Genomic DNA, 13,317 nt, shown 5'->3' with positions numbered 1-13,317 from the left:
GCAGAACTGTGCACGCAGTACTCCAGGTGTGGCCTCACCAATACCCTGTATAACTGGAGCAAGACTTCCCTGCTTTTATACTCCATCCCCTTTGCAATAAAGGCCCAGATACCATTGGCCCTTCCTGATCACTTGCTGTACCTGCAGACTAACCTTTTGTGTTTCACGCACAAGTAACCCCCAGGTCCCGCTGTACTGCCGCACTTTGCAATCTTTCTCCATTTAAATAATAACTTGCTCTTTGATTTTTTTCTGCCAAAGTGCCTGACCTCACACTTTCCCACATTATACTCCATCTAACAAACCTTTGCCCACTCACTGAGCCTGTCTGTGTCCTTCTGCAGATTTTTTGTGTCCTCCTCACACATTGCTTTTCCTCCCATCTTTGTATCGTCAGTAAACTTGTCTACGTTACACTCAGTCCCTTCTTCCAAGTGGTTAATATAGATTGTAAATAGCTGGGGTCCCAGCACTGATCCCTGCGGTACCCCACTAGTTACTGGTTGCCCACCGGACAATGACCCATTTATCCCGACTCTCTGTTTTCTGCCAGTTAGCCCAATCCTCCATCCACGCTAATATATTATGTGGCCAGGTTAGCACTGTGCGAGCACCTTTACCACACGGACTGCAGCGATTCAAGAAGGCAGCTCAGCCCCACGTTCTCGAGGGCCGATATGGATGGGCAACGAAGGCTGATGATCTCAAATGTGACCAATTCATCGCCAACCAACCGCACGACAAGGGGACAGTTGTGGTGGACACAGAAACTCTCAGCACATTTCAGAGATGGTTGGACAGACCCTAGCAGTGCTGTAACCTGCAGGGTTACGGACCGAGAGCTGGTAATTTGGGATCAGACTGGATGGCCTCATGTTGGCCGGTGCAGATACGATGGTTCAGTGCTGCAGGGAATCGAATACGGCCAGGGTGATCTCCTGGACTAGTGTGGATAGAAACATAGAAACATAGACAATAGGTGCAGGAGTGGGCCATTCGGCCCTTCGAGCCTGCACCACCATTCAATAAGATCATGGCTGATCATTCCCTCAGTACCCCTTTCCTGCTTTCTCTCCATACCCCGTGATCCCTTTAGCCGTAAGGGCCACATCTAACTCCCTCTGGAATATATCCAACGAACTGGTCCCAACAACTCTCTGCGGCCGGGAATTCCACAGGTTCACCACTCTCTGGGTGAAGAAGGTTCTCCTCATCTCGGTCCTAAATGGCTTCCCCCTTATCCTTAGACTGTGACCCCTGGTTCTGGACTTCCCCAACATCGGGAACATTCTTCCTGCATCTAACCTGGCTAACCCCGTCAGAATTTTATATGTTTCTATGAGATCCCCTCTCATCCTTCGAAACTCCAGTGTATAAAGGCCCAGTTGATCCAGTCTCTCCTCATATGTCAGTCCCGCCATCCCGGGAATCAGTCTGGTGAACCTTCGCTGCACTCCCTCAATAGCAAGAATGTCCTTCCTCAGATTAGGAGACCAAAACAGAACACAATACTCCAGGTGTGGCCTCACCAAGGCCCTGTATAACTGCAGTAAGACCTCCCTGCTCCTGTACTCAAATCCCCTCGCTATGAAGGCCAACATACCATTTGCCTTCTTCACCGCCTGCTGTACCTGCATGCCAACCTTCAATGACTGATGTACCATGACCCCCAGGTCTCGTTGTACCTCCCCTTTTCCTAATCTGTCACCATTCAGATAATAGTCTACCTTCCTGTTTTTGCCACCAATGTGGATAACCTCACATTTATCCACATTAAACTGCATCTGCCACGCGCTTGCCCAGATTTTTTTTCTCTCCCTCAATTGGCCCGGGTTTCTGTCTGGTTTTTTGCCTCTCCCAGGAGATTCCATGGCTCCCTTCAGCCCTGCAAATTTCTCTGTTTCTCTGTCTCACTTACGCCTGCAGGAATACCAGGAGCTATTCCAAGTTCCATCCTTCTGACAATGCACCATGGCTGAATCGATGTACTGATTCCGAACGTTGTCCTGCGGGCAGAAGAGTTGAGCAAAACGATTCAAAACCAAAGAATTGTCAAAGGCAGCGCGGAAGGCAGGTTAAGTGACTGCAAAGACTTGCATTTGTATAGCCCCTGGCATGACCACCGCACGTCTCAGAGCGTTTGGCAGCCAACAAATTACTTTTGGGGAGTGCGGTCGCTGTTGTATTGTGGGAAACGGGGCGGCCAATTTGCGCACAGCAAGCTCCCACAAACAGCGATGTGAGAATGACCCCGGAGAATGTTTTTTGTGATGTTGATCGAGGGATAAATATTGGCCCCAGGACACCGGGGAGAACTGCCCCCCTGCCCTTCAAAAGAGTGGCCCCGGGATCTTTGACATCCACCGAAGAGACGGAGCCTCGGTTTAATGTCTCATCCGAAAGACGGCCCCTCCGACAGTGAGGCACTCCCTCAGTACTGCCCCTCCGACAGTGCGGCACTCCCTCAGTACTGTCCCTCCGACAGTGTGGCACTCCCTCAGTACCGCCCCTCCGACAGTGCGGCACTCCCTCAGTACTGTCCCTCCGACAGTGCAGCACTCCCTCAGTACTGCCCCTCCGACAGTGCGGCACTCCCTCAGTACTACCCCTCCGACAGTGCGGCACTCCCTCAGTACTGCCCCTCCGACAGCACGGAGCTCCCTCAGTACTGCCCCTCCGACAGTGCGGCACTCCCTCAGTACTGCCCCTCCGACAGTGCGGCACTCCCTCAGTACTGCCCCTCCGACAGTGCGGCACTCCCTCAGTACTGTCCCTCCGACAGTGCGGTGCTCCCTCAGTACCGCCCCTCCGACAGTGCGGCACTCCCTCAGTACCGACCCTCCGACAGTGCGGCACTCCCTCAGTACTGCCCCTCCGACAGTGCGGCACTTCCTCAGTACTGTCCCTCCGACAGTGCGGCACTCCCTCAGTACTGTCCCTCCGACAGTGCGTCGCTCCCTCAGTACTGCCCCTCCGACAGTGCGGTGCTCCCTCAGTACTGCCCCTCCGACAGTGCGGTGCTCCCTCAGTACTGCCCCTCCGACAGTGCGGTGCTCCCTCAGTACTGCCCCTCCGACAGTGCGGGGCTCCCTCAGTACTGTCCCTCCGACAGTGCGGCACTCCCTCAGTACTGTCCCTCCGACAGTGCGGCACTCCCTCAGTACTGTCCCTCCGACAGTGCGGCACTCCCTCAGTACTGCCCCTCCGACAGTGCGGCACTCCCTCAGTACTGTCCCTCCGACAGTGCGGCACTCCCTCGGTACTGTCCCTCCGACAGTGCGGCACTCCCTCAGTACTGCCCTCCGACAGTGCGGCGCTCCCTCAGTACTGCCCCTCCGACAGTGCGGTGCTCCCTCAGTACTGCCCCTCCGACAGCACGGAGCTCCCTCAGTACTGACCCTCCGACAGTGCGGGGCTCCCTCAGTACTGACCCTCCGACAGTGCGGTGCTCCCTCAGTACTGCCCCTCCGACAGTGCGGGGCTCCCTCAGTACTGACCCTCCGACAGTGTGGGGCTCCCTCAGTACTGTCCCTCCGACAGTGCGGGGCTCCCTCAGTACTGACCCTCCGACAGTGTGGGGCTCCCTCAGTACTGTCCCTCCGACAGCACGGAGCTCCCTCAGTACTGACCCTCCGACAGTGCGGCACTCCCTCAGTACTGTCCCTCCGACAGTGCGGCACTCCCTCAGTACTGCCCCTCCGACAGTGCGGCACTCCCTCAGTACTGCCCCTCCGACAGTGCGGCACTCCCTCGGTACTGCACTGGGAGTGTCGGCCTGGCTATTTTTGTGATCGAGTCCCTGGGGTGGGACTTAAATCCACAGTTTCCTGACTCAGAGGCCAGTGTACCACCCAGTGAGGCTTGACTGACACAGACGCAACAATAAGGTCGCAGGTGGAGAATAATGTGGGGAAAAGGTGAGCTCGTGAATTTTCGTAGGCTGAAGAGAAAAACAGAAATGTTCTGACGATGAGAAGCTGTTAATTGCTTGAGTATCTCGTACTGTGCAGTCTGAACTCTGAGAGTTAGCAGGCAATGAGGAAGGCAAAATGCTCTGTTGTGCTTTCTCGTAAAGAGGGTTGCAGTCTCGGTGTAAGAGAGACTTGCGGCAGTTGTACAGGGTATTGGTGAGGCCGCACCTGGAGTACTGCGTGCAGTTTTGGTCACCTTACTTAAGGAAGGATATACTAGCTTTGGAGGGGGTACAGAGACGATTCACTAGGCTGATTCCGGAGATGAGGGGGTTACCTTATGATGATAGATTGAGTAGACTAGGTCTTTACTCGTTGGAGTTCAGAAGGATGAGGGGGGATCTTATAGAAACATTTAAAATAATGAAAGGGATAGACAAGATAGAGGCAGAGAGGTTGTTTCCACTGGTCGGGGAGACTAGAACTAGGGGGCACAGCCCAAAAATACGGGGGAGCCAATTTAAAACCCAGTTGAGAAGGAATTTCTTCTCCCAGAGGGTTGTGAATCTGTGGAATTCTCTGCCCAAGGTAGCAGTTGAGGCTAGCTCATTGAATGTATTCAAGTCACAGATAGATAGATTTTTAACCAATAGGGGAATTAAGGGTTACGGGGAGAGGGCGGGTAAGTGGAGCTGAGTCCACGGCCAGATCAGCCATGATCTTGTTGAATGGCGGAGCAGGCTCGAGGGGCTAGATGGTCTACTCCTGTTCCTAATTCTTATGTTCTTACGTTCTATATTTGCTTTGGAGATTCACCGGAGGTTCAGCAGATTGATTGCTGGGACGAGAGGGCTGTCTTATGATCAAAGATTGTGTAACATAGAAACACAGACAATAGGTTCAGGAGTCGGCCATTCGGCCCTTCGAGCCTGCACCAACATTCAATAAGATCATGGCTGATCATTCCCTCAGTACCCCTTTCCTGCTTTCTCTCCGTACCCCTTGATCCCTTTAGCCGTAAAGGCCACATCTAACTCCCTCTGGAATATATCCAATGAACTGGTCCCAACAACTTTCTGTGGTAGAGAATTCCACAGGTTCACCACTCTCTGGGTGAAGAAGTTTCTCCTCATCTCAGTCCTAAATGGCTTACCCCTGATCCTTAGACTGTGACCCCTGGTTCTGGATTTCCCCAACATCGGGAACATTCTTCCTGCATCTAACCTGTCCCGTCCCATCAGAATTTCAAACGTTTCTATGAGATCCCCTCTCATCCTTCTAAACTCCAGTGAATACAGGCCCAGTCGATCCAGTCTCTCCTCATATGTCAGTCCCGCCATCCCGGGAATCAGTCTGGTGAACCTTCGCTGCACTCCCTCAATAGCAAGAATGTCCTTCCTCAGGTTAGGAGACAAAAACTGTACACAATACTCCAGGTGTGGCCTCACCAAGGCCCTGTACAACTGTAGCAACACCTCCCTGCCCCTGTACTCAAATCCCCTTGTTATGAAGGCCAACATGTAATTTGCTTTCTGAACCACCTGCTGTACCTGCATGCCAACTTTCAATGACTGATGTACCATGACACCCAGGTCTCGTTGCACCTCCCCTTTTCCTAATCTGTCACCATTCAGATAATAGTCTGTCTCTCTGTTTTTACCACCAAAGTGGATAACCTCACATTTATCCACATTATACTCAATCTGCCATGTATTTGCCCACTCACCTAACCTGTCCAAGTCACTCTGCAGCCTCATAGCATCCTCCTCGCAGCTCACACTGCCACCTAACTTAGTGTCATCCGCAAATTTGGAGATACTACATTTAATCCCCTCGTCTAAATCATTAATGTACAGTGTAAACAGCTGGGGCCCCAGCACAGAACCTTGCGGTACCCCACTAGTCACTGCCTGCCATTCTGAAAAGTACCCATTTACTCCTACACTTTGCTTCCTGTCTGACAACCAGTTCTCAATCCATGTCAGCACACTACCCCCAATCCCATGTGCTTTAACTTTACACATTAATCTCTTGTGTGGGACCTTGTCGAAAGCCTTCTGAAAGTCCAAATATACCACATCAACTGGTTTTCCCTTGTCCACTCTACTGGAAACATCCTCAAAAAATTCCAGCAGATTTGTGGAGCGTGATTTCCCTTTCACAAATCCATGCTGACTTGGACCTATCAGGTGAAAGAGCGATGGTTTGTCAGCATTGCCCGAAATTGAGTTGGCCCTCAGAGTTCGAGATCGTTCCCCGAAGAGGTTCACATGAGAAGAACTTACATATAGTTCATATCCACTTTCGCAACGCACTCGAACCGAATCCTTGTAGTCGTAATCCGAGTTCTTTGGCTGCAAGACATTGTGCTCCAAGATCTCGACTGGACACTGTTTGGCTGGACACAAAACATACTTCAACGGGGCAACATTCATTCGATCACAGCACCGCACAGCGCAGTATGACTCAACTCGCTTATCACCACACTCCGAAACATCGCCCATCTCCGGCTCCCTCCCTCAGCTCATCTACTGCTGAAACCCTCACCCCTGCCTCTCTCCCCTCCACACTCGACTGTTCCAAAGCACTGCGCTCCTGGCCGGCCTCCCACGTTCTACCCGACGTAAACTCGAGGTGATCCGAAACTCGGCTGTTCACCCCGTGTCCTAACTCACACCCAGTCCCACTCACCCATCACCCACTGTGCTCACTGACCCCGTGTCCTAACTCACACCCAGTCCCACTCACCCATCACCCCCTGTGTCCCGTGTCCCAACTCACACCCAGTCCCACTCACCCATCACCCCCTGTGCTCACTGACCCCGTGTCCTAACTCACACCCAGTCCCACTCACCCATCACCCCCTGTGCTCACAGACCCCGTGTCCTAACTCACACCCAGTCCCACTCACCCATCACCCCCTGTGCTCACTGCCCCGTGTCCTAACTCACACCCAGTCCCACTCACCCATCACCCCCTGTGTCCCGTGTCCCAACTCACACCCAGTCCCACTCACCCATCACCCCCTGTGCTCACTGACCCCGTGTCCTAACTCACACCCAGTCCCACTCACCCATCACCCCCTGTGCTCACTGACCTCGTGTCCTAACTCACACCCAGTCCCACTCACCCATCACCCCCTGTGCTCACTGACCCCGTGTCCTAACTCACACCCAGTCCCACTCACCCATCACCCTCTGTGCTCACTGACCTCGTGTCCTAACTCACACCCAGTCCCACTCACCCATCACCCCCTGTGCTCACTGACCCCGTGTCCTAACTCACACCGAGTCCCACTCACCCATCACCCCCTGTGCCCCGTGTCCTAACTCACACCCAGTCCCACTCACCCATCACCCCCTGTGCTCACTGTCCCGTGTCCTAACTCACACCCAGTCCCACTCACCCATCACCCCCTGTGCTCACTGACCCCGTGTCCTAACTCACACCCAGTCCCACTCACCCATCACCCGCTGTGCTCACTGCCCCGTGTCCTAACTCACACCTAGTCCCACTCACCCATCACCCCCTGTGCTCACTGACCCCGTGTCCTAACTCACACCCAGTCCCGCTCACCCATCACCCCCTGTGCTCACTGACCCCGTGTCCTAACTCACACCCAGTCCCACTCACCCATCACCCCCTGTGCCCCGTGTCCTAACTCACACCCAGTCCCACTCACCCATCACCCCCTGTGCCCCGTGTCCTAACTCACACCCAGTCCCACTCACCCATCACCCCCTGTGCTCACTGACCTCGTGTCCTAACTCACACCGAGTCCCACTCACCCATCACCCCCTGTGCCCCGTGTCCTAACTCACACCCAGTCCCACTCACCCATCACTCACTGTGCTTACTGCCCCGTGTCCTAACTCACACCCAGTCCCACTCACCCATCACCCACTGTGCTCACTGACCTCGTGTCCTAACTCACACCGAGTCCCACTCACCCATCACCCCCTGTGCCCCGTGTCCCAACTCACACCCAGTCCCGCTCATCCATCACTCACTGTGCTCACTGCCCCGTGTCCTAACTCACACCCAGTCCCACTCACCCATCACCCCCTGTGCTCACTGACCCCGTGTCCGAACTCACACCCAGTCCCACTCACCCATCACCCCCTGTGCTCACTGACCCCGTGTCCTAACTCACACCCAGTCCCACTCACCCATCACCCCCTGTGCTCACTGCCCCGTGTCCTAACTCACACCCAGTCCCACTCACCCATCACCCCCTGTGCTCACTGCCCCGTGTCCTAACTCACACCCAGTCCCACTCACCCATCACCCCCTGTGCTCACTGCCCCGTGTCCTAACTCACACCCAGTCCCACTCACCCATCACCCCCTGTGCCCCGTGTCCTAACTCACACCCAGTCCCACTCACCCATCACCCCCTGTGCTCACTGACCCCGTGTCCGAAATCACACCCAGTCCCACTCACCCATCACCCCCTGTGCTCACTGACCTCGTGTCCTAACTCACACCGAGTCCCACTCACCCATCACCCCCTGTGCCCCGTGTCCCAACTCACACCCAGTCCCACTCACCCATCACCCCCTGTGCTCACTGCCCCCGTGTCCTAACTCACACCCAGTCCCACTCACCCATCACCCCCTGTGCCCCGTGTCCTAACTCACACCCAGTCCCACTCACCCATCACTCACTGTGCTCACTGCCCCGTGCCCTAACTCACACCCAGTCCCACTCACCCATCACCCCCTGTGCTCACTGACCTCGTGTCCTAACTCACACCGAGTCCCACTCACCCATCACCCCCTGTGCCCCGTGTCCCAACTCACACCCAGTCCCACTCATCCATCACTCACTGTGCTCACTGCCCCGTGTCCTAACTCACACCCAGTCCCGCTCACCCATCACCCCCTGTGCTCACTGCCCCGTGTCCTAACTCACACCCAGTCCCACTCACCCATCACCCCCTGTGCTCACTGCCCCGTGTCCTAACTCACACCCAGTCCCACTCACCCATCACCCCCTGTGCTCACTGCCCCGTGTCCTAACTCACACCCAGTCCCACTCACCCATCACCCCCTGTGCCCCGTGTCCTAACTCACACCCAGTCCCACTCACCCATCACCCCCTGTGCTCACTGACCCCGTGTCCTAACTCACACCCAGTCCCACTCACCCATCACCCCCTGTGCTCACTGACCCCGTGTCCTAACTCACACCCAGTCCCACTCACCCATCACCCCCTGTGCTCACTGACCCCGTGTCCTAACTCACACCCAGTCCCACTCACCCATCACCCCCTGTGCTCACTGCCCCGTGTCCTAACTCACACCCAGTCCCACTCACCCATCACCCCCTGTGCTCACTGCCCCGTGTCCTAACTCACACCCAGTCCCACTCACCCATCACCCCCTGTGCTCACTGCCCCGTGTCCTAACTCACACCCAGTCCCACTCACCCATCACCCCCTGTGCCCCGTGTCCTAACTCACACCCAGTCCCACTCACCCATCACCCCCTGTGCTCACTGACCCCGTGTCCTAACTCACACCCAGTCCCACTCACCCATCACCCCCTGTGCTCACTGACCCCGTGTCCTAACTCACACCCAGTCCCACTCACCCATCACCCCCTGTGCTCACTGACCCCGTGTCCTAACTCACACCCAGTCCCAATCACCCATCACCCCCTGTGCTCACTCTTCCGTGTCCTAACTCACACCCAGTCCCACTCACCCATCACCCCCTGTGCTCACTGCCCCCGTGTCCCAACTCACACCCAGTCCCACTCACCCATCACCCCCTGTGCTCACTGACCCCGTGTCCTAACTCACACCTAGTCCCACTCACCCATCACCCCCTGTGCTCACTGCCCCCGTGTCCCAACTCGCACCCAGTCCCACTCACCCATCACCCCCTGTGCTCACTGACCCCGTGTCCTAACTCACACCGAGTCCCACTCACCCATCACCCCCTGTGCCCCGTGTCCTAACTCACACCGAGTCCCACTCACCCATCACCCCCTGTGCTCACTGCCCCCGTGTCCTAACTCACACCCAGTCCCACTCACCCATCACCCCCTGTGCTCACTGCCCCCGTGTCCTAACTCACACCCAGTCCCACTCACCCATCACCCCCTGTGCTCACTGACCCCGTGTCCTAACTCACACCCAGTCCCACTCACCCATCACCCCCTGTGCCCCGTGTCCTAACTCACACCCAGTCCCACTCACCCATCACCCCATGTGCTCACTGACCCCGTGTCCTAACTCACACCCAGTCCTACTCACCCATCACCCCCTGTGCCCCGTGTCCTAACTCACACCCAGTCCCACTCACCCATCACCCCCTGTGCTCAATGCCCCGGGTCCTAACTCACACCCAGTCCCACTCACCCATCACCCCCTGTGCTCACTGCCCCGTGTCCTAACTCACACCCAGTCCCACTCACCCATCACCCACTGTGCTCACTGCCCCGTGTCCTAACTCACACCCAGTCCCACTCACCCATCACCTTTTGTGCCCCGTGTCCTAACTCACACCCAGTCCCACTCACCTATCACCCCCTGTGCTCACTGCCCCGTGTCCTAACTCGCACACAGTCCCACTCACCCATCACCCCCTGTGCTCACTGCCCCGTGTCCTAACTCACACCCAGTCCCACTCACCCATCACCCCCTGTGCTCACTGCCCCGTGTCCTAACTCACACCCAGTCCCACTCACCCATCACCCCACTGTGCTCACTGACCCCGTGTCCTAACTCACACCCAGTCCCACTCACCCATCACCCCCTGTGCTCACTGACCCCGTGTCCTAACTCACACCCAGTCCCACTCACCCATCACCCCCTGTGCTCACTGACCCCGTGTCCTAACTCACACCCAGTCCCACTCACCCATCACCCCCTGTGCCCCGTGTCCTAAATCACACCCAGTCCCACTCACCCATCACCCCCTGTGCTCACTGACCCCGTGTCCTAACTCACACCCAGTCCCACTCACCCATCACCCCCTGTGCTCACTGACCCCGTGTCCTAACTCACACCCAGTCCCACTCACCCATCACCCCCTGTGCTCACTGACCCCGTGTCCTAACTCACACCCAGTCCCACTCACCCATCACCCCCTGTGCTCACTGACCCGTGTCCTAACTCACACCCAGTCCCACTCACCCATCACCCACTGTGCTCACTGCCCCGTGTCCTAACTCACACCCAGTCCCACTCACCCATCACCCCCTGTGCCCCGTGTCCTAACTCACACCCAGTCCCACTCACCCATCACCCACTGTGCTCACTGCCCCGTGTCCTAACTCACACCCAGTCCCGCTCACCCATCACCCCCTGTGCTCACTGCCCCGTGTCCTAACTCGCACCCAGTCCCACTCACCCATCACCCCCTGTGCTCACTGCCCCGTGTCCTAACTCACACCCAGTCCCACTCACCCATCACCCCCTGTGCTCACTGCCCCGTGTCCTAACTCACACCCAGTCCCACTCACCCATCACCCCCTGTGCTCACTGCCCCGTGTCCTAACTCACACCGAGTCCCACTCACCCATCACCCCCTGTGCTCACTGCCCCGTGTCCTAACTCACACCCAGTCCCACTCACCCATCACCCCCTGTGCCCCGTGTCCTAACTCACACCCAGTCCCACTCACCCATCACCCCCTGTGCTCACTGACCCCGTGTCCTAACTCACACCCAGTCCCACTCACCCATCACCCCCTGTGCTCACTGACCCCGTGTCCTAACTCACACCCAGTCCCACTCAGACATCACCCCCTGTGCTCACTGACCCCGTGTCCTAACTCACACCCAGTCCCACTCAGACATCACCCCCTGTGCTCACTGACCCCGTGTCCTAACTCACACCCAGTCCCAATCACCCATCACCCCCTGTGCTCACTCTTCCGTGTCCTAACTCACACCCAGTCCCACTCACCCATCACCCCCTGTGCTCACTGCCCCCGTGTCCTAACTCGCACCCAGTCCCACTCACCCATCACCCCCTGTGCTCACTGACCCCGTGTCCTAACTCACACCCAGTCCCACTCACCCATCACCCTCTGTGCCCCGTGTCCTAACTCACACCGAGTCCCACTCACCCATCACCCCCTGTGCTCACTGACCCCGTGTCCTAACTCACACCCAATCCCACTCACCCATCACCCTCTGTGCCCCGTGTCCTAACTCGCACCCAGTCCCACTCACCCATCACCCCATGTGCTCACTGACCCCGTGTCCTAACTCACACCCAGTCCCACTCACCCATCACCCCCTGTACCCCGTGTCCTAACTCACACCCAGTCCCACTCACCCATCACCCCCTGTGCCCCGTGTCCTAACTCACACCCAGTCCCACTCACCCATCACCCCCTGTGCTCACTGCCCCGGGTCCTAACTCACACCCAGTCCCACTCACCCATCACCCCCTGTGCTCACTGCCCCGTGTCCTAACTCACACCCAGTCCCACTCACCCATCACCCCCTGTGCTCACTGCCCCGTGTCCTAACTCACACCCAGTCCCACTCACCCATCACCTTCTGTGCCCCGTGTCCTAACTCACACCCAGTCCCACTCACCTATCACCCCCTGTGCTCACTGCCCCGTGTCCTAACTCGCACACAGTCCCACTCACCCATCACCCCCTGTGCTCACTGCCCCGTGTCCTAACTCACACCCAGTCCCACTCACCCATCACCCCCTGTGCTCACTGCCCCGTGTCCTAACTCACACCCAGTCCCACTCACCCATCACCCCCCTGTGCTCACTGACCCCGTGTCCTAACTCACACCCAGTCCCACTCACCCATCACCCCCTGTGCTCACTGACCCCGTGTCCTAACTCACACCCAGTCCCACTCACCCATCACCCCCTGTGCTCACTGACCCCGTGTCCTAACTCACACCCAGTCCCACTCACCCATCACCCCCTGTGCTCACTGACCCCGTGTCCTAACTCACACCCAGTCCCACTCACCCATCACCCCCTGTGCTCACTGACCCCGTGTCCTAACTCACAACCAGTCCCACTCACCCATCACCCCCTGTGCTCACTGACCCGTGTCCTAACTCACACCCAGTCCCACTCACCCATCACCCACTGTGCTCACTGCCCCGTGTCCTAACTCACACCCAGTCCCACTCACCCATCACCCCCTGTGCTCACTGCCCCACGTTAGCTCCCAGTTAAGCAACGCCTCGATTTCAAAATTCTCCATTATTATTTACAAATCCACTCCATGGCCCATCGCCCCCTCCCTATCTCTGTAACCTCCTCCAGCCCCGAAACCCCTCCCTATCTGTGCAACCTCCTCTCTGCATCCACCTTGTCGAGCCCCCTCATAATCTGATACATTTCGATAAGATCACCTCTCATTCTTCTGAATTCCAATGAGTAGAGGCCCAACCTCCTCAACCTTTCCTCATAAGT

At 56.8% G+C, this 13,317-nt stretch overlaps 1 protein-coding gene across 1 annotated transcript in view; it reads right to left on the bottom strand.

The window, feature by feature from the left end:
- Positions 1-13,317, bottom strand: part of LOC139242025 (complement C1s subcomponent-like) — a gene marked incomplete at its 5' end in the record, with an annotated part of 34,460 nt that overhangs the window by 8,478 nt on the left and 12,665 nt on the right. The window contains 2 exons of the mRNA XM_070870148.1: positions 1,919-2,006; positions 6,197-6,309. Coding sequence (XP_070726249.1) covers positions 1,919-2,006; positions 6,197-6,309 — 201 coding nt within the window. The remainder of the gene's footprint in view (positions 1-1,918; positions 2,007-6,196; positions 6,310-13,317) is intronic.

The sequence above is a fragment of the Pristiophorus japonicus genome, unplaced genomic scaffold (genome assembly GCF_044704955.1).
Source record: "Pristiophorus japonicus isolate sPriJap1 unplaced genomic scaffold, sPriJap1.hap1 HAP1_SCAFFOLD_1170, whole genome shotgun sequence".
Taxonomy (NCBI): domain Eukaryota; kingdom Metazoa; phylum Chordata; class Chondrichthyes; family Pristiophoridae; genus Pristiophorus; species Pristiophorus japonicus.
The sequence above is the reverse complement of the archived record's forward strand: the minus strand, read 5'-3'. Positions and strand labels throughout refer to the sequence as shown.